The sequence below is a fragment of the Lutjanus erythropterus genome, chromosome 17 (genome assembly GCF_056507025.1).
Source record: "Lutjanus erythropterus isolate fLutEry1 chromosome 17, fLutEry1.hap2, whole genome shotgun sequence".
NCBI classification, from domain to species: domain Eukaryota; kingdom Metazoa; phylum Chordata; class Actinopteri; order Lutjaniformes; family Lutjanidae; genus Lutjanus; species Lutjanus erythropterus.
In genome coordinates, this window is record NC_139333.1 from 6,275,271 (window position 1) to 6,297,133 (window position 21,863).

Here is a 21,863-nt window from a genome sequence, read left to right on the forward strand (position 1 = left end):
CATCTGGATCCATTTCTCTGCCACTCCAATGGAAGACATTCACCCTGCCTGCTAGAAATGTCACTATGCAACAAGAGTCTACTATATTTACAGATTTAAATCTAAGTAACAACAGATGCATTTACACAAACAAACATAATATTCAGTTGATACAAATGTACATATAGTGATTACATATTTTGTGTAATATTCTTAAAGTGTTTACAGGTAAGTTACTACAAGTTGCCTCTCTTTTCCTGATTTATTAATAGAATGGAGAGCATATGTACATTATACATACTATAAGTTAAGATGAAAAAATGCTAAGGATAGATAGAAAAAAAATTATAAATCATATATTAGCAACACGGTGTTTTAGCCTTAAAAAACAAAAACAGCAACAACAAAACATGCAATTGTGGGGCCATACAAAAATGCCAGTCCATGTCTACCTATAAATGTGGACATTTTCATTATCATCATTATTATTATTATTGTTATTGTTGTTGTTGTTGTTACATACTGTGCCAAGGAAAAATATTTGTCCCTATCTATTTCTGCAAAATGTAAGAATTATATTTTAGCTAGTATATACATAGACTAAGTAAAGACAACATGGCGAATTATTTTCTCATCCACACGGGAAAAAACGAATATTAAATTACACCAAACTTATCCGCAAGTTAAATGAATAATAGACCTTTTTCATGGCATTTTAACATGAAATAGTAAGGTTAACAGAGATGTTACCAATGATAAACAGAGTCAGGGTGCTGCTATTCTGTATGTTTGCTACATTAAATGGAAGGGGATCATAATTAGCATAGTGGCTAACTGCTGTGTTATCATTAATATATTGTATCAACATGGCTGAATGGCCTGGGAAAAGGTCTATATCGTTCTACATTGGTTGGCCAAACCTCTGGAAACTTCTCTCATTTAATACTTACCCTACACTTTATTTGTCACCCTCCAGTATCCAAGTGACCCTAAATTGTCCCAGCAGCAATTTAATACTGACTGTATATTTCTAACGTGTGCTTAATGGGCACTTTTCCTTTAAAATCGATCATAAAATCTCATTTTTCCTACTAAACACATCATTTTGAGGGTGCATGACGTCACGTTGTGGGCGTTTCCCCCACGTATGGCGGAAGGGCAGGTGCAACAGCAAACCAAGCAGCAGCATTATCACAACAACCGTCGTTATCAGCACCACTGACCGAGGCTGCAGCCAGGCCTGCAGATACGTCTTTTGATAGAAGAACACGACCTTTAATCGTTTTGCTGTGGGAGAGTCTGGAGGCCCATCGACATGACTCTGAACCAGAACAACTCCGAGTCCGGCGGAGTCATCATCAACAACAGTGAAAGGTAACGGTAACGGGTGCGACGGGCTAGCTAGCAGGTACCGTTAACCAGTCCGACAAGTTTTACTCTCTGTACGTGGAGAACGTCACACCAAAACTCATTAAAAATAAAAACAAAAAATGTGGAACTGCTAATTGGTGAAGATAGTTTACTTAAATTCGTCATTTCTTACTAATACTCAAAGCACGACAGCTAACTGACGCTAACTTCATTGAAATGGCAACTTTTAGCATCTGTTAGCTTAATTGTCATACAGTCTAATTGTATCAATGAATGTGTTGCACTGGCGGAAGCGAGCGCCGTGAAGGGATCATTATACTTTATTTTAATAACGCACTTTATATTATATTGTATACAACCTAAGACGAATTGAAGAGCGGTTTATAATCAGTGCAAAACGGCACCTAATATACACATAAATGCTACAAGGCAGTCACCGCGACAATAATTGCTATAACGCCATGTTTCTTAATGGAATATTCGCGTTGCGTCCAAAGAAGTGGGTCTCGGACTCGCATTAGCCCAAACATGGCCTTCAACCTGTTATATCATCACTGCAGTCGACCATAGCAGGCTTCACGTAATTACATAAATGTTGACTTGTTATATTTGGACAAACATATTGAGAGTTATTTAATCATACTGTAACATCAGCATGAATATTCAGTGCTCTGCTTCTGCGTTGCTTACTGTCCTTACCATCTGCACTCTGGCCTGCCCTATTATAAAAGGTTTCTTTTGTTTTGTCACATTCAGACCAAGTCACCACGGTTTACATGAATTAACATCAGGTCAGATTCTTCTAGAACATACTGAATGGTGATGATAAACTCATTACAGCTCATCCAAAACCAGTAGTAAGCCTTGTCAGTAAATGGCATGTAGGGTCTAATCCTTTTACTGTAGTACTGTTTACTGAAAGCAACTGACCAGCCATGTTTAGTAACGGGACAGTTGCACAATAACCCAGTGATCTAATTTTTAAGCCGTTAAGTGAAAGATTATGAGAGTGGGGTTTGAGTCATATCAAACAAACCCCTCATAAATGGTTTAAATTGTTATTTTTGTTTTCTAATAATGATGTAATAGAAATGTCAATGAAGATGTTCTTTTGTAATCATCAAATTGTCATGTCCTGTGATCAACTGGTGTGTCTATTTCGGTCACCAGTGTGTTGATGAACCATGATAATGTGGAGCTGGTTTTCTGTGATGCGGACAATCTGCCTGAAGCCTTCAGAAAGAGCAAGAAGGGCAGCATCTACCTAACTCCATACAGGGTGAGACAAGATCCACATGTCTTATTTGTTATTCAGCCATAGCTTCACAAACTGCAGAACTCTGATTCCACTAATAAGCAGCTTTCCTCAAGTCTGATAAAGTATGCACTAGGGACAAAATGACACTGTTTTGAGTTCATGTGAGTGATAAGATGATGTAAGTGGCTGTTTTTTTTTTCTCCCAGGTGATCTTTGTGGCTAAAGGGCGTGATGCACTGCAGTCCTTCATGATGCCCTTCTATCTGATGAAGGGCTGTGAGGTCAAACAGCCTGTATTGGGTGCCAATTACATTAAGGGCACTGTCAACGCAGAGCCTGGTGGTAGGTACATGAGTGTGTCATAGCCCCCCCACTTTACTCCCCTGTCCCACATTTTTTAAAGTTACAACCATAGCCACTAGAGCAGTGGAGCAAACAGAACAGCCATACCCCCACTACTAAATTTGGGGGATCAAACATGTGCTTTTGCATCCCTGCATTTTGATCATTCAGCTTTGCTATTTTTAACATTTGACCTACAAAAGAACTTACAAAGAAGAAGACTTACAAAAGAAAACATAATGTTCTGCAATCGAGCATCTGTTATGTGATCATAAAACTCAGTCTGAGCTGTCTTTTTCTCATCTTGGCACTCTGATAAAGTATGAATAAATAAATTTAATATTATCGGAAGGTAGGTGTGTTCTCTCCAGTACCAAACAGGAATTTGACAAAACAAATAGTTTCTTTGGCAACAGCTGAAAAATACTCTCTCACACGCACAATATATGGTGAATTAACAGTGTTTTAAGTCGGTGTTAAATTCAGCAGATATTTTACCCACCAGTCGGCACTTATTGTAGTGTTTACAGTTCACCTCTCAGCCAGCTAACCAATTGGGACTGGTAGAGTAGAGGCATCAATATTCAAAATATGAAGTTTGTACAGAAATACAGTTTGCATTAACGATTAGACTGTTGATGTTTAATGTCCTTTATCTTGTGTTTCTAGAGCACAGCAAGCTTTAGTTTAATGCAAACTGCTAATAGTTTATGTATATTGTTTTCATTGTTTTGGCAAACCAAAGTATGATAAGATTGTCTGAAGCTGACGCTGTTAGTTGTTGGTTCGATTAATAGTTTAATAATGAGGGTATTGATTACTGACTGTGGCTGATCAGGCTAATCATTAGCTAACTGTACTCAGTTCCTAACTATTATGCAGTAAATGGCTGCCATTTGTGTGTGCATCTGTCAGTTACGGCTGAAAATACAGAACACAGTGAAAAGTTAGTATTTGTATATCTAACAGTGCAATATAAACTGAACTTTACAGTGAAAGAGCAGCTTTATTGATCATGATTGAAGGGTCTGTAATGTAGACTTTCAGGTGTTAATTAAATTAATAATTCCTACCATGTAACTCTCTTTTAACTATAACTAGGCACCTGTGGTTGCAACACACATGGTAAAAGGAATTCACAAAAACACATTTCCCATGCACTCCAAGACGTTGTTTTTCTCATACAGGTGGCTGGGAGGGCAGTGCTACGTTCAAGTTGGTCTTTACTGCTGGAGGAGCTATAGAGTTTGGCCAGTACATGCTGCAGGTCGCAGCTCAGGGTATGGTTACAAATCAGCGCTAACAGGGTCATAAAATTCCTCTTATAATTCTGACGTTTTGGCCGTTGTTTCTTCATGTTTTGCTTTCTTCATCTGCTTTGTGTCTAACAGCATCAAGAGGTCAGCCAGTGACGGCTGGGTTTGGTGGATGCCCCTACATGGCCAACGGAGCCTACGCTTACCCTCCACCCCCTGCTAACGGGATGTACCCTGCCGGACCTCCACCCGGCTACTCCTACGCTAACCCTCCACCAGCAGGTGGGGGCTGTAATAACTGCCACCTTTACCATTATCACCTCGATTTCTCCACACAAATCTCCTTCAAGTCTTGTGAGAGCTCTCACTGCCACTGTTGTAATCCGCAATTCTGTTGTCTGTGCTATCCAGGTGGATTCTACCCCAACCCCCCAGCATTTGACGCCTCTGCGGCCTACATACCTCCACCTCCTTATTCTGCTCCTCTGGGCCAGCAGCCTCCACATGACCCAGACCTCCCCTCTTCAGCAGCAGGTCAGCCTCCCAGACAAAGAGGTTCTGAGTGATAAAGAGAAAATAAAAATGAGAACATAAACAAAGTGATGGCTCCATGTTGCTTTAGGAAACTTTCCATAGGAACCTCATTTTCATTTATTTCATGAGTTGTTTTTTTGTTTTTTTTGTTTTTTAAGAACTCACCTGTAGGGCAGAGATAATGGTATCACCGTGTTTTGGGCTGCAACTAGTGGTCGACCAATATGGGTTTTTTTTTAGTGGTTGATGCCAAGGTTTAGAGAGCAGGGTGGCCAGTGGCTGATGTGTAACATGCTCATCACAATACCCAAAGCTGAATCTGATGTCCAAAATCCAAAGATATCAAGCTTTCTGTCACATAAGACAAGATTGGAACTAGGGCCATTAATGATCATCAGAATAGTTGCTGATTACCTTTCTGTCAATCGACTTGTGAATTTTTACAAAATGCTGATGTAAAAATGAAGGATTTCAAGCAAATTGTAATTAGAAACTAACAGCTTTAGTTTACTCAAGGTTCTGTGACTAGTTTACTCTAATAATCATATCTGGGGCACATTTAGTTGCACTGTGAATTGATCAATATAATGATTTCTTTTGAAAACACTGGCCATATCTTTATACATGTCAGTATTGGAAAAAAAATAGTTGTTAATCTTGCATGAAATGTAATGCCTGAGCTAGAAATGTCCACTTACTAGCTTTATTGGCTATATTATTTATTACCTCTTCATCAGGGGATGCAGTTTCAGTTCAGTCTCGTTTACAAACTGATGAAGATAGGAGATGTGGTTGAAAACCCTTGAAAAAGCTAATATGTGGACCTTGACGTCGGGTTTTTTTTTTTTTTTTTTGTCAAATTCTTATTAATATTGTCACATTGAATTAAACCATATCACCTTGCCATATTAATAAATCCTTTGTATTGGTTGCTTTGCATATTTAAAAACAAAATCTGGAAATAAAAACCCTTCATGTTGCATAGTAAAGGTTTTATCAACTGAGGCCACAGAATGACATTGTCTTAATTTTTCCTACATTTCCTTCTCCCCTCCTCATTACACCACCCTTTGTGCCTCAGGCTTGATTTGCTTCAGTCATCTTATCTATCACAGGGATTAATGGTAAAACCATGATTAATTAATGGCTCCTCCCTCCTCTCATTCTCCACCTATTTCCCAGCGGAGGCCAAAGCAGCTGAGGCAGCAGCGAGCGCCAGCTGTGCCACCCTGCCTCCTACACATGTGTACCTGCCACAGGTAAGCTTCCCTCATTACTCTGCTACACATCTGATGTTGAACTGATTTTTGCTACTAGTTTGATAAATATTGAGCTGATCCTGGTTTCTTTATTACAAGTCAAGTGTGAACTAGTCAGTGTCACTCACCTTTAGTGCAATGGCTGCTAAATTGCTGCTTGTGCTCATCTCTCTCCCTCTTTTTTAGACAGAACTAGAAAGAAATATATGTAATTAATTTTAAAAAAAGACTACCACAAACACCAGTGATACTGGGGGAGTTAAAAAGGGAACAGTAGAGAGAGGAGAGAAACAAAAAGAGTTGGAAAGCATGGGATTAAGCTTGGGTGACTGGACGAATGTATCATCTATTAACAACAGGCTGAATCCATCGCCAATTGCTTTTTCTTATGGCTGATTTTTAGGGTGATATTTGTCATTTTATTCTGCTAATGTAATGCTCTGCAGAGTGACAGCCTCTGCTCTGCACCACACTCTCATCCAGCGGTGCAGTACACACCCACTCAGCTGACCATGAGTGCTCTGAGCTGGGTGACAAGTGAGAGGAAAACAGCCTGCAGAGTCAGACTCTACACTCTTTTCACACGGTGAATTAAGGATTTATCTTGACCAAACCAGAGTTGGTGATTGTTGAAAGAGTGGACAGACTAACAGCTTTAAGATGGTTTTGGTGAGTTGTACATGTTTTTCTGTTGACTTTTAATTAAGTGTGTTTTCCGAGGGTCATCTTAGTTTGGTAAAGTTTGGTAAAATCTTAGTTTTGGTTTAAAATGGAAAACAAGTGTGAGAACATGTCATTTCTAGACATTTTGTGAGTTTATGTTGTCTACTGGACATAGTCAACGTATGCAGCATGGGTAACATACTGAATTTGCTGCTTTCGCACATCACCCAGCTGAGACCCGAAAGGATGGGCTTGCCAATCGCCAATGGATGGGCTGATGATGATCATTTGGAAAATTTAAACATATTGCCCAACTCTACATGGGATGCATATTTCTTACCTTTACTTTACCTTACCAATTGGATTCCTGAGATCATGCGAGAATCCATCTTGCCAGGCTTCACGTTATCTGTGTCCACACCAGAAGTGGTGCAGCCAGTCAGCATCTTAGGAGGCACTACTGGCAGCTACAAGTGTGGTTTTAGGTGCGATGACAGTGAGACATCTATTAGTCGTTCATTAACACCTTCCTGGTTCATTGCCTTTTTTTGAATCAAATATTATTTCAGCATTCCTAAGAACACCTTTTATGTACAAAAATGCAAGAATTGTCTTCCGACACACTAGCTACACACTTCAGACTGCGGCTTGATGTTGTGTTTCCTCCACGGCCCTCTTCTACTACGTCATGGTTCGTTGATCTGATTGGTTGGTCTTGCCAGACATGTTAGACAGATGGTTCATCCAATCACCTGTCAAGTGTGAAAGTGCTTGCCCTTTTCCAAACAGTTTCTAAGGACGACTTCCCAGATGTTTCTGTGTAACAAACCATCTGCTCTGTCAGGTTTGCATATTTCATCATTTATCACAGTCGGATCACTTACATATCAAATATATCATTTATAGATTATCTGTGTGTTCTCATGCCAGATCAGCTTGGAGGGAGTGGATAAAACAGAATAGACATGGAAACCATCGTTGCAGATCGTGAACCAGCCACTGTATATTCAGCCCAATTGGTTAACGTGGACGCCAAATGGGGCACTTCCTCACTCTTTGTCTCCCCACCATTAAATAGACAGCTTCTCCATATCTCCAACTGCCTGATATCAGACAGAACTGTCAACTCGTTACACTCCATTTCCACAGTCATAGAATCAGTAAACTCAGTTGAGTGGGTGGATTCGAAGGTCTGGACACCAGCAATATCTCCAGGACATATTAGCTGTCATCTTGTCCCAAGACACAAATTTGTGTCACAGTAGCTATAAATACTTTGGACGCAACAATTTGTTTTCATGCTGGTTGTTTGTGACACGCGGTGCTCAGAATGATTCTTGTACAAACCTGTTGTCTCAAATCATGACTGTCCACTCTCCATAGGACAAGCCTCCCCCTTACTCCCCTCCAGAGGACAAGAAGAACCAGTAGACCTGCGTGATCTCACACTCATCCCTCTCCGTCTCCTGTAATCTCCATCCTGCTGGATCACCTCGTTTCTCATTCCATGAAGTGGATATCAGGAAGACCAAAGTTTTCCTTTTTAACATCTCATCTTCCCAGTCCCCTTCTAACTCAATCCTTTTGGTTTCACTTCTCCCTCGTTCCATCTCTCTTCCACCTCCTATACCTTTTACATTCCTTTTAATGATTCATATATTGTAACCAGCTTCATTCTCTTCAGAGGCACCTTTACTTGATGGAAACTATAAGTATTGGTAGCAATCTTTAGGAGAAACAAGAAGATTGTTCTGGCCAAAGTTGTCCTGATTTGGGAGCTTTTTTCAATGTAGTTGACAAAAACCTTATAACGTGACTTGCTGTTTTAGCATTCATTGCCTTGCAGGTGTCTCAAGAATCATACCGCCACCCTAAACTTTCAGCTATGCCGTGAAGCTCACTTATAATTTTCTACAACTGTCTAGTAAAAAAGACTGAATCGGATGCTGTTAATTACTTTGCTAATCTAATCAGAGGCGAGCTCAATGCAGTGTTTTATTTTTCTATGATTTGTGTGTACAGGCTTTTAATATGCGACGTAAACAAATGTGATATTTTAACACTAACCTAGAGAAAAACTAGCTTTTGTAAAGACAGCAGATTGCAGGGTGGCTCAATCGAATGAGAGGACCACAAAGATTAGAGGTGGTGTTGAGCCCCAGCAGTGAATCCCTGATCCTGGATTAGAGCAGAGAGCGAGGCCTACCAGGGGCCTGGAGGGATTATCTTTATAATGTATGAGCGTAATGATGTCACTTCCTGTTTTGTCATGCCTCCGAACATTCGAGAACACACGCGATCAGACAACCCGCCACCTTTCATTCTCTACATTTGAAACATCCTAGCAAACAAACAAAGACCATGAGACAAGTTTCTCTGTTTCTACTTTCTGTGGTTGTGATCTTTAACTCTCAAGTTTGAGGTCAGTCTTTAATCTGATCTGAGCACCTCAGTATCTGAGCCTCAACTCTTCCTTCCTCTATGGTCACTAATCTATATACTGTATCTGTAACAACACATCCGTGGCTGATTCTTTGCACTTTCAGAATGCTATGCATCAGGCTCCTCTTTGCTCTGTCATGGCTGTGTGTATTATAATAATAATAAAGCTCTGTATTTATTTCAAACTAATTTATTGAATAATTAAGGAGATAGTTAAGATTATTTGAAGTGGGGCTGTATGAGATAATCAGTGTATTTATTTGCAGTAACTGACAGTCGCCACACCCCGTTTGGAAAAGCAAAAGTGTACACTATATTTAGGTATATTTATATTTATTTTATGTTTTCACTGATTTACGTTGCCACCAGACAGCCTTTTCTAACCAGAAACCATCATTATATGAGCCAAATATTGCTCTCTTTAAACCAACCAAACTCCAAAGGTGAAATCAGTGATTTTACTGTGCATAATATGGGAGTTGCCAGTCAACAGCTGCCTCTATAGGTTAGTTTATTTGTGTTATTGTGTGACTTAAGGGAATCCAAACTAACCTTTTTAAACACTGCAGGTGCTCAATAACACAAACTAATTTAAAGATCATGGCAGCAGAGGACCAGCACCTCTCATGTTCTGCGAGCTGAAATGACTGATTTGACTTAGGGAGTTTGGTTGGTTTGAAGAGAGTGGTGTTAGGCTTATGTAACAGCAGTTTCCAGTCAAGACTGGCTGTTCTGTTAGGTGGGCTTTTTTAAGTGGGTCAGATAGGTTTTGCTGCTGACCCTGACCACAACATTTGATTGCTTAGCTTCCGTGTTGATGCCCCTTTTTTCCTAGCAGGGGCATGCAGAGCACCATCTACTGTAGCTAATACGCTATTGATTAAGTATCTGATAGAACCCCACGTCAAATAATCCAAATTCTCCTTTTAATGTAAAATGGCTCAAGTAAGAAAAACAAAGCATGATCTCAAACTGATGCATGTGTGCATTGGATTGGATTTTATTAAATGGATCTTGATTCATGTGAAACAGAACTGTCTGTCTTTATTTCTACATTGAGCATTGCTATAATATCACACATTGATGGGTATTCCACTTTGAACACAGCATAGTGCATTAGGATAATTAACAAACATACTCCAGAGTCAGCATGAGGGGTTTTTATGTTTGATGCCATGAAATGTGCTTTTTCCCTTCTCAAGAAGTCAGTAGTCCTCATCTGCACTTTCTGGACAACTTGTGCAAATCCATAGCAGTTTCCCAAAGACTGATGCATGATGGTCCATAGCTGCCTTTGAGTACCTCAACATTCCAAAAAGTCACAGCTATGCCCTCTAAGTGCTCATGATTTTTTTTTCTTTAAAAAGGCCAAAAGCCCATTAAAAACATTTGTACAGTACAGCAGATTCCATCACAACACTGTCAGCGTCACAGGTTTGAGACTGTACAGGTGGGGCTGTTTGTTTGTGCATTCATGCTCAGATCCCAAGAAGATGAAAAAAAAAATGCTGCTCCATTTTCTGTTCTGTATTCTCAGTAGTCATGTATAGCCTACAACGATTCGGCTTCACCTTCATTGCTTATGGTACAACAGAGTGAAAACTGTTAACAGGATATCTTGTGAAATAATCCTATACCCTGCAGTGGGTTATTGCCATATACGCACCACATTCTGATCTGGCTCCCATATCTGTGGACTGAATCACAGCAAGAGATGAAAACAAGTGAATGTTGTGCACATGAGTATAATTTTCAGTTTTTGTTCTTGAGGCATCTCCCTGAACTTTTCAAAATTCCAAGTATAACCACAGGAACTGCCAGATTTTCAGACAGCTTGGGCAATATTTTTAACATTTTGCTTACAAATGGCTTATCGTAGCATTACAAAAATATCCCTTTCTCTACTTATTTTGCTGCAATGCAATTATTATCTCATGTGTGCACATACCCTGTTAATGTGGCTCAGGTATGGTTTCACCTACTTCCATCTCCACTTAAAATCAGACTGAATAAAAAGGCAGTGGACAGTTAGAGGTTCTCACCCCAAGAGGAAATACACTTGTTTGCTTTCTAGCAGGGTTAGAGTGTCAATAAGACTCCACGTCTGTGTGTTAAACATCAAGTTAGATGATTAGCTTAGCTTAAATTAAAGACGGTGAAAAAGGGGAAAACAGTTTGGCTGACTCCAAAAGTCCAAAGAAAACAAAATCCCAAGCTCACTATTTAATACATTCCCTCCTGTTTTTTTTTAATCAGTGCAAAAACCAAAGTGTAACAGTGAGTCCTTGAGTCTCCACAGGTTGCCAATAGGGATGTTAATCATTAATCACTGTTAAGAATTTAATCGATTAAAAATTTATTAACAGACAGTCTATGTTTGGTTTGATCTGTCTTGTTAGCCTAGAAATGACAGTAGATGCACCCCATCTGACATCTGTTGAATAAGTTCAGGTGGTCAAGAGCAGCTGTTTACAGCAAAGAGCCTAATTGTTTTATTATTCTGTTTGTGTCAATAGTTTGTGCTGCATGAATTAATGTTTGACATAACTGCATGCTTTTTGTATTTTATTAATTGTTAACATTTTCAACTATCAGTTAAGGGAAAGATTTACAACCCTAATTGCCAGGAAACAGGGTGCAGCATGTTGATAAGTGAGTTTTTAGAGGTGCTGGTAATTTTATTAGCTTTGGACAGAGCCAGGCTAATTGTTTCCCCCCCTTTTCTAGTCTTTGCGCTAAACTAAGCTAACTGGCAGGAAGAATGTGAATAAGCAGATCTCCCGACTTTTGAAAATCTGTGCCCATAACACCTAAGGGGATAAAGAAAATGACTTTTTTCTTTCATTCCAAAAGCAACACAATGGAGAAACTGATAGCACTGTACTGTAGTCATCTGCTCCTCAGAAATTCTCTGGTGTCTAACTCATCACCCAGCTTACAACATGCATGACCTCAGCATGTATGTAGATTTTATGAATCATTGTATTTTATGAGTCATCTGCCTGTAAGCTAGGGCTGTGCAATATGGTAAAAAAAAGATATTGCAGTGATCAGATTGCAATGATCCTTTATGCATCACATTTTTCACTGGAAGAACTATAAAAATCACGATGATGTGACATTTGTTGGGGTCTGTACCAGACAAAGAAGATTCACTTGTCTTGTACTTCATTACAATGCTGTTTTGTCACATATTTTACCTTTATCAAAAAATGTATAGCTTCTTTCTTCTTGCAGATTTGGATATTGCACTTGGCCATATTGTGGTATTCTGTGATAGTTGGATGAATTGTGCAGCCCTCCTGTGAGCCCACTTGTAAGAAACGCTGACCAAATGAGAAGCAGAACGAGAACATTTTGTGTAGTGAATGTACAATAATCTGACGTACTGAGATGAGATGAGTCTTTTCCTACCTGAAAGCAGACATCTATCTAAAACTGAAGGTTATTTCATACATAATTGAAGATAAAAAACAAAACAAACCAGAATGAAGTAGTGTTGTCCTTAAACTAGAACACTAAGGGCCATTTGGACCAGACGATGTGACCTCGATTTCTTCAGCTACGTTATTGTGATGTGGAAAGTGATGATAAGAATAAGCCAGTTTTGGGGGAGAGCGCCCATCACAGTCAGTTCTTCTGCTTAAAACAATGTAGGAAGGCAGTCATTGTAAAGAGAAAAAAAAAACTCCTAAATGGTTAAGGGGGATCCTCTATGTTGAGTCAGCTAGTGCCCACGTTTCATAGTGCTTCCTTTTACTGAGCTTCTCGTTCTGAGTCAGCTCATGTGGAGCAGAGGGTGATGCTGACCCCCTCTCCTATCCAGCAGGCAGGGAACAGCTCCTGGGTGAAGGCACAGTGGAAGGCGTGGAGCCTGGTCTGCCCATCTCCGTAGTATGTGAGCGTCCCCGCCTCGTAGTCCAGCAGCATGCCGATGCGGCTGTGCTGGGAGGGGCCGGCCAGGGTCTCCCGCCGGCCGTTGTGCCAGGCGCTGAGCTGGTGCTCGTCCAGCTGCAGGCTCCAGGACAGTTCGTTCATACCCACCATGCACCTCTTGCCCTTCTCCTTCCTGGGGATGGTCTCGTAGGTTACCTGTCAAAGAGGCAGCGGGGAGAGGATGTGGGTGAACTGTAAAGTGGGTAAATTATAAGGTTCTATTCTGAGTGGTTTTGAGATTAGCTGGAAAGTTTTTGCATTTCAAATGGCAAAAATCATATTTGGCACAAACTTCTTTCTTAAATGTATTCTATTCTATCCCCTAAATGCACAATATCAAAAGCCTATGTAACTTGTAAATGTCATTTTTTTGGAACAGGTCAAACACAGATAGAACTTGATAATCCGAAAAACCATCTACTTTACAGTGTTAGACTTTTAAAAACTGCAGGAAGACCGACAATGCTTCAGTTGTCTTTTCAAGTTGTTGAGCTGTTAACAGCACAGCTGTACAAATGCCAGGCAAGTTCAGTGTTTCTAAATCATTTTACATAAAATATTGCTCAGGAGTTCATTTCCATAGTTTGCTACCATGCTAGCCAGCTAAGGTGGAAAATTAACTTAAAAGAAGTGAACATCCACCAACCACTGATAGATAAATGTTCAAATTCACCAGCCACTCAGTAGTAAATCATTATTTCATGTCTGAAATCTATCAGCCTCTGCCAATATTCGCCTGGCAATAAATTCCCACCCTAAAGCTAAAGTAACATTACGAGAAAACAACCCAAGGATCAGTTCTGGGCTTTTTTTTTTGGAGTCCATAATCTTTACTTCAACCACAGTCTAAAACCTGAATCTATCCTTTAGTGCCAGTCTCTTCATGTTAGCATTAGCTGCAGACTAGCATTAGGAAGCTGGCTAACATCGTAGCTAGCTAATAATTAAAATATACTCCTAAGAACGATCTAAAATGATTTTATAAAGACTGAACTTGCTTGGGATTTGTAGTGTTGTACTTCATGAGACCATTAAAACAATCCTTAACCTTCAGGTTTCTTATAAACTTCATGTTGTTTGACATTTTTTCATGTCTTCTTTGCTCCTTTCCTTCTGTCACTGAGAAGCCTGGCAACATGACAAAGAAGCAGAACCTGATTGGTCCTCTTGTGTGCCTTGTTTGACTTTGGAGATAGACCTTTTTGTTTTTAGGATCATTATGATAGCGTCAGCAGCTCACTCAACTTTGTTTCACTCTGTATTTCCTCTCAGGTCAAGCAGTGGCTCTATGCCCCCCTAGTTTGGAACTATTGTATTCAAAGGATTGTATCTTTGCTTCTCGTCTTATTTTCTGTCTTTTCTATGATGTTGCAAATGGAGTTGCTGTGATGCAAGAAAATTTTCAGTGTTCTCAATGATAGTCCCTTAAGGAAAAGTCTGACCAAAAATAAGGACTGGAAATGTCTGCAAACCTGTACATATTTCTAGGTGAAATTTAAAGGTATAATCCGCAACATTTCCCTAAAGAAAACAATGTGATTCACATGACATAATCCCTTTCAATCATCATTTATGCCCCACTAGAAGTGTGTGTTGATGTCTGTATCTGCAGAAACCCTGTCCTCTGCCTGTATTTCCTTCGGGTATATGAAAAGTTTTACATATATAAACAGAGTGACACTGCCAATTTGAACAGATTTTTTATGACAGTGTGAAGTCATAGAAAATCTGTTGAAATTTTCAGAACTTAAATGAAACATGCACAGTTCTTTACCCCAAGGTAGGCCCAGGGCTTGGACACCTCCAGCTCCCAGTAGTGCTGTCCACGAGTGAAGCCCTGAAAGCAAAGCACCTGCCAGGTGTGATCGAAGCGGGCTTCGTGCTCTGGGACAGGGCGTGGCCCCGAGGTAAGGTGCTCCGCCTTCCGGTTCTCCTGGGACAGAAACAGGTGTCCGTTGGCCGTGCGTGGGTCAAAGGTCAGAGAGCATCGGTCTGTAATGAGGCAGAAAGGGATCAGACATATCTACACTGTTCACTTAAATTTGCAAAGGACTTAAGCTTATTACTTGCACTTTTGCTAATTATTTTTCATCATAAGAACCAGAGAAACAGGTAAATACTTTTAACAAAGATGCAGTCTAAAATGTTAAACAGGACTTACAGGCGCTGAGGCCCTCCCTCCCACCAGGGTGGCACGGAGCAGCTGGACTGGGAACCACAGCCAGGATTGGCCTCTTATCCTGAGGAGAACCTGAAGACCAGTGACAAAGCTTCAGAACAAAAGAGCAAAGACTGCCAATAGAGTCAAGCTAAATTGCTACAGAGGGAACGTCAAATCTGGAGGCGGATGTACCGTCTTTGTCCTGACCCACAGCGGTGCTCACAGCTTTCTCCAGGTCCTCAGACACCAGCTTGGAGACCCGGGACAGGACGTCTGTGACGCCGTTCAATCGATCTTGAAGGTTTGGCGTTACATCTGTCGGAATATCCTTGAGACGTGGAACTTCTATGACCATTGATTCCTGCGAGGAGATTTCAAAGACGACGATGATTCCGTGGATCATGATTTCTGAGTTTGAGTTAACCAGGTTTTGTGCATGAGCTGCCATGTTTCTGCATGTGTCTTCTATTAATGCAAAAAAAATCAGTCCAATATCATTTTCTTCAAGTCAAAAGTATATTGGTCTATTACAGACATCAGGGTGTGTGTCTAGATGTTGTATTATGAGGGACTGGGATTCTGTTTATTGACTTTAACACTGTATAATAGTTTCATGAGATACAAAAGTGGAAATTCTGAGATAAAAAGTAAATAGTATGACATAAAAAGTAATAATTATCATAAGGTCATGATTATGAGATAAAAAGTCATTGAGATAAAAAAGTTAAATCATGAGATAAAATGTCATAATTTGACAATAAGTCATAAGTATTTAATAAAAAATGAACAGATAAAAAGTTATGGAAGTGTAATATGAAATCAGAGTAATTATGAGGGGAAAATTTATTAAAATTGCTTTTTAAAATAGTTAGCAATTAATTTAATAATTGATTAATTGTTGCAGCTCTACAGTATTTATGTTGAAACATTAGTTAGCATGCATTCATGTAACAACCAACATGCTCACACACTGACTTAATGGTCAGCGTTAACCCTGAATAACTTCTGTCCTGAGTGGACTTTCTGTCTTTTCATTCTGGTTGTTTTTAACTGTCAACTGCTCCAGTAACTAACTGTGCTAACTGTGTAGGATGAAGTCATGCCCTCCACATTTAAATATCCCTCACATACTAATGCTGTCAAAGTTACAAATAACTAATTCCCTTCCCTCATCACCAAAGTTGTTTGTCATTCAGCATTCAAAAGACGTTAAACAGAAACTACACAAAAGTATGATCCTGCTTTTGCTGCCATCTAGCAGCAGAAATATATTCACCTTGCTGAGTGCTACATCCCCACTGTTGGGTGTGGTTCCAAGCACAAGACAGTCAGTAATATTCACCCACAGCTGCCTGCACAATGCTGCTTTTGAGCAAGTCTTTGTTATGAGGCACCTACAGCAAAGGACAGAGCTAAATCCATCCTTTTCCAGACATCTGACTGTTTCTTTGTTCTTTTTCTGAGTCCTGTGCCAAAGCAGCTTGTGAACTTCACACTCAGAGCGTTCGTGCTCGTTACTCGTACAGAAAAATAAAGCATGGGTGAAATTCAGAGGACTGTTTTTTTTTTATTCTGAGTGCAAACTTCACAGGGTTCCTGCACCTTATCCGAAGTCATATTCAAGCACATTTCAAGCATTCTCAAGGTGCATTTTAAGGTTTTCCAGCACCTTACAGTTGTGGTAAATGATACATTTACATACATGTACATGCACAGAATGTTAAAATCAGATGTTATTGTGCTATAAACAACCAAACTTATGTTTCATGACAGAATTCTACAGGAGGGCGATAAATTAAAGGAAAACACAATAAAGTCTAATGTTTCAAAATGTGTCACCTGTCTGTAAGTAGACTTGGCGTCCTATTAGAGCTGCAACAATTAATCAATTAATAGGCTACTAAATTAATCTTCAACTACTTTGATAATTAATTGATTGTAAATTCTTAAGCAAATAGTCCAAACTCCTAGATTTCAGCCTTTTAAAATGTGAATTATTTCTGGTTTCTTTCCTCCTTTCTGACAGTGAACTGTTTATCTTTTAAGTTGTGGACAAATAAGACATCTGAGGACGTCTTCTTGCACTTTGCACATTTTATGGACCAAACAACTAATCAATTAGTGTAGCAAATTATCAATAGGTTAACCATTAATGAAAATAATTGGAAAAGACTTGAAAAATAGGTCCAAACATGTGGAGCACATGGACATACGTGACAAGATTTTCACAGAATCAATTAATCAGTTAATCATTTTGAGTCTTAAAATCCAAATCTCTGATTTCAGCTTCCTAAAATTAATTTTATGATTTCTTGACTACATTAGGCTTTCTCTGACTTCTTATTTCTGTATCTAAAAAGCAAACGATTTAATCATACACATCTTTATTGTAAAAGTCATGTACTTAAAATTTCAAGCACTTTCAAGCACTTTCAAACCTTGACAACACTACATTAAGATTTGAGCTTTTTCAAGGATTTCTAGCACCTGACAGAACCCTGCCTTCGGCTGGAACTGCAGATTTTGCTTATTTTCATGCACAAGCATTACTATATTAAACAGCATGTGAATAGAAACTTGTTCTGCCACCATAATTAGATTCTCTGATGTCAAACCTTTCACCGTCCAAGTTAACACACTCAGCTGGCTGTGACTGCAGGAGTGTGTAAAGTCATGTTCGTAATGTGTTGAGACAATACATTACTAATGGAATGAGCAATAGTCTGCTCCCCAAATGAGAGATCACAGGACAAATAATATACAGCGCACCCTGACCTTTGCACAGCAGGACAGGGGACAGAACATAAAACACAGAACAAGATTCAGCCAATGGTGACATTTAGAGAGTGCACAGCTTTGCACAAACATGTCACACTGCGATTATACGATCCAAATATCCCTCTCTCCAAAGCCCCCAGACAAAATCAATCATTTTACTTGTTGTAGTTTGTTTGTGTTATTGTGGGCCTTAAAGGGACAGTTCTCCCCAAAATCAAAAATACATATTTTTCGTCTTACATGCAGTTCTCTTTATTTATCTAGACAGCTTTGTTGTGTGTTGAGAGTTTTGGAGATATCAGCTGCCTTCTCTCAAATATAATGTAACTAGATGGCATTCAGCTTATGGTGCTCAAAGAGCCAAAAAATACATCTGAAAAACTCAATGGCAATGTCTCTTTCCAGAAATTGACGTTGCTGCGAGCAGTTTTATGTAGGAACTACTTTCTTTCTGCAGTAGAATCTACCAGAACTACATTCTCTCTAACAGAAAGGTTGAGAGAAGGCAGACATTTCTACGGCAGATTTCTCTAGAAGTCCTCAAATCACACCAAAACTATTAGATGGATAAATAGCACTACAGGTAAGAGGAAAAATATATATGTTTGATTTTGGGATTGACTGCCCCTTGAAACTGATAACTTCAGATTCACTGAAATCACATAACAACACAAAATGAGTGGCCCATTGAGAAAGCAATGGAAGAGCATCACACTTTCAAAAAAAACAAGCTATCCCTTTAAGCCAAATGAATGCTTGAACAACAGTAAAAAGTCAGGGGTACAAACCTTGATGAGCTCTGTATCAGGCAGATTATGTACAGCTGCTATCTGTCCCTGGCTCTCTCGCAGGATCTTGGAGCGCTCTTCGAGTTCAGCCAGACGTGCCTCCGCCTCACTGATGGCGGTTTCTTGTTGATCCTCAAGGAAGAGTTCTGTAGCTTCCTGCTTCTCAGCCAGTATTTTCATCAGGGTGGAGAACTTGACGCTGACCCAGGTGGAAGTCTGCTGAAGGGTCACCTGTTGATGGAAAAGGCAGAATCATATGCCCACTTTGAGATTTGTGGTTGTTAAAAATTAATTGTTTCCTGAGCTGCAATTTTGCCTTTTAAGACCTGACCATTTCTTACAACTGAAATGCAACTCTTATGGGTATGCAATTGCTTGATTTCAGTTAAAAGTGGCTTAACTGCGAGGCCACTGCAGGAAGTGCTGAATTGTGCCAGTGTGGTTAACCACTAAGAGTTTGCACTGCTTAAAAAAATGGCTTAAATTTCAATGTTGCATCAGTTTGAAACATAGTAAGCAATGGCTAAACTTCATTTGAATCCTATCAAACATGGCAAAGAGGTGTGATGCAGAGAAGAGTAAGGCTTCTGTTAGTTTGTTTGTATACACAGTGTAACTAACGGTGACCTCCAGCAACTCCCTAGACTATGCATCTATAATCCTACCCCTCTCTTTGACATACATAAATGTCTAGATAGATAACTTTGAGTTAAATCAGCTTTCTGGCATGTTGAGAAAACAAATAGGCTTAAAGCATAATACCTAAAAGGGACAGTTTGGATTTTTTTGAAGTGGTGTTGCATGAGGTACTTGTCCATAATTAGTGTATTACCTATAGTATATGGTGCTCGGCACACCCCCATTTTGGAGAAGCAGGAGGAGTACCAGCATGAAAGCTAAACAATGTACTGCTGTGGACATTGCTTAGCTTCCTACACTGGTACTCCCACTGCATCTCCAAACTGGAGTTGTGCAAACTGCCATCTACTGCAGTTAATACACCAACAGTATATCGGTAATGACTTCACACAACCCCACTTCAAAAAATCCAATATATCCCTTTAAAACTACTTTTCATAGGGGGCTTTTATCAGGAATTCACCTTAGCTTGATTAATATTCTCAGCCAGATCCTTCATACTTTTTTCCGTCTCTTCCAGGAGTTTCCCCACCTCCTTACTCTTCCTTTCTAGCAGCAGCTGTAAAGAAAAAACACACATTGAGACAGCAGGCTAAACATAGTCAAAATTATCTTTGATGCTTGAGTAAAGCAGACAGTGCTATAACTGGACTGACAGTGCATGTGGTGTCATTGTGTTACTATACCTCTTGATTTTCCCTTTCTGCCTCCAACAAGACCTTCTCGTGGTTCTCACATTCAGAGATTCCACACTCACAGCACACAGATGTTCTGTCCTGCCTGCAGTAATAAACCAGAGGCTTTTTATGGCGATCACACAGCAGCATGGCTCTTGCCCCTTCGCTTCCCCTCATGTGTGACACTCTACAGGAGGGGCCGGAGCTGTTCGCAGCCTCAGTCAGGACCGACAGGGACACGTTACGTTTGAGGGTGGGCCTGGTGGCAAACTTCTCATTGCAGATGGGACACTGAGGTCCAAAATCAGACTTGATCTTGGTGTCCCAGTACTTGGAGATACAGGCTTGACAGAAGGTGTGACCACAGGGGATGGTCACAGGGATTCGGAATCGATCCAGGCATATGATGCAGGTCAGGTTTGAATTCTGAGACTCCATCTCTGAAGCAAAAACTGACACCTCTGTAAAAAAAAAAAATAGGAAAGGAAAGATTGAGCATGGCGTGACAGAACTCAAACATACCAACACATTATATGGGTACCACAAAATGACAGGAATGTAACTTAACCTGAAGCTTAAGCAGTTATGGTTAACATCATATTTGTAGTCCAGGTGATGAAAAAAATTCTCAGAAACCCCAAAAACTCATTAAATTCACAGTTTTGTTTATCAGACTATAAAACAACAAAGCCACAGTCAAGCAGCAATATAAGGCTCAGTACAAATGTTATCGCTGGCTACCTACCACACATTAACTTAGCCAAGTGGAAGGAATAGCTAACGCTAGCTAGCCCGTTAGCCTGGATTCAAGTCACTTCACGTTAGCTTAGCTTGGACTCTTTGGGACAAATAATATTAATATTATTGAAACAGTCTGGTGATTTAACTGTAACTTAGCGCATATATTCACACCCACCGCCTAAATATAACACAAAAATGACACAATATTAATTCTTACCACTTCAACAGATAGCTACATTCGTGCACAGCATCTGTGTGAATCTCGTCTGATGAAGCTTCCCTGATGACGACAGACGCAAAAATGATGCCTTCACGTGCTGTCGGGAAAAACGTCAAACGCTTTTAAACGACCCACCGCGATAACGCAGATATTTTTGTTTCAGTGTTTTGTTTTGTTTTGTAATTTTGCAACAACAGTATTCACTGTTTGAAGTCATTTATTTGCTACTTATCGATATTAAAACGTGTGTTGTTTTACAGTATATAAACTACGTGCCCTTATTTTTGTTGTCTTTTGAATTTAAATTTCTAAATATGTCGATCATATTTAGAAATTTAAATTCAGAAATGTTAGCTTTATACAGATGATTCCTGCTGGAATACAGTATGCGGTGTAGTGTACTGTATGGTACAGATTGTTAACTGTTAGAGAAGAAATTTTACTACTAACTTGAAGGCTTTCACTTTTGATGTTTCCCTGTGCTTCCAGTCTTTGTACTAAACACGGCCAGATATAGATATTGTCCTAAACTTAAACTAACCTAAACGTCTGGGTAAGTCAGCAAACAACATGGATTCCCCCAATAGTCAGACTGTTCCTCTAAATAGGAGAGGAGAGGTTATTACTTGTTTCACCTTAACAGGGCCTCTTTCTCATGTACATCATCTTAATGGAGCACAATCAAGATAATCATGTTACTGGAAGGTTCTGAAGAATAACACCATGCTTGCAAACCGTTTGAACCCAGATCTACAAAGAAAACCTAAAGTCTGGGAGTTAATATGAATATTTATTAGCTTGACACTAATATCATTTATG

The 21,863-nt window shown here is 39.7% G+C and overlaps 2 protein-coding genes across 2 annotated transcripts; one reads left to right on the forward strand and one right to left on the reverse strand.

Moving 5' to 3' along the window:
* Positions 1 to 1,123: 1,123 nt before the first annotated feature.
* wbp2 (WW domain binding protein 2) lies at positions 1,124 to 10,138 on the forward strand. Its single transcript, XM_084740847.1, has 8 exons — positions 1,124 to 1,353; positions 2,521 to 2,629; positions 2,815 to 2,950; positions 4,138 to 4,230; positions 4,342 to 4,488; positions 4,618 to 4,740; positions 5,923 to 5,999; positions 8,046 to 10,138. Exons 1-8 carry the CDS (start codon positions 1,295 to 1,297, stop codon positions 8,091 to 8,093), a joined length of 792 nt encoding a protein of 263 aa, XP_084596973.1. The 5' UTR covers positions 1,124 to 1,294; the 3' UTR covers positions 8,094 to 10,138.
* Positions 10,139 to 11,886: 1,748 nt separating this feature from the next.
* trim65 (tripartite motif containing 65) lies at positions 11,887 to 21,123 on the reverse strand. Its single transcript, XM_084741679.1, has 8 exons — positions 21,042 to 21,123; positions 20,093 to 20,544; positions 19,870 to 19,965; positions 18,768 to 18,998; positions 15,394 to 15,562; positions 15,202 to 15,291; positions 14,815 to 15,032; positions 11,887 to 13,196 (listed from the first exon to the last, which is right to left on the reverse strand). The coding sequence occupies exons 2-8, from the start codon at positions 20,519 to 20,521 to the stop codon at positions 12,888 to 12,890; spliced, it is 1,542 nt and encodes a 513-aa protein (XP_084597805.1). The 5' UTR covers positions 20,522 to 20,544; positions 21,042 to 21,123; the 3' UTR covers positions 11,887 to 12,887.
* Between the last annotated feature and the right edge of the window lie 740 nt (positions 21,124 to 21,863).

Excerpts from the sequence above, each read along its gene's own strand:
- trim65 (XM_084741679.1), bottom strand. The coding sequence starts at position 20,521 with ATGGAGTCTCAGAATTCAAACCTGACCTGCATCATATGCCTGGATCGA. Across the intron at positions 19,966-20,092 it reads CAGAAAGGGAAAATCAAGAG|CTGCTGCTAGAAAGGAAGAG; the intron begins GTATAGTAACAC and ends TTTTCTTTACAG. Across the intron at positions 15,033-15,201 it reads GAGGGAGGGCCTCAGCGCCT|ACCGATGCTCTCTGACCTTT; the intron begins GTAAGTCCTGTT and ends GCCTCATTACAG.
- wbp2 (XM_084740847.1), top strand. The coding sequence starts at position 1,295 with ATGACTCTGAACCAGAACAACTCCGAGTCCGGCGGAGTCATCATCAAC. Across the intron at positions 4,231-4,341 it reads GCTGCAGGTCGCAGCTCAGG|CATCAAGAGGTCAGCCAGTG; the intron begins GTATGGTTACAA and ends TGTGTCTAACAG. Across the intron at positions 6,000-8,045 it reads CACATGTGTACCTGCCACAG|GACAAGCCTCCCCCTTACTC; the intron begins GTAAGCTTCCCT and ends CACTCTCCATAG.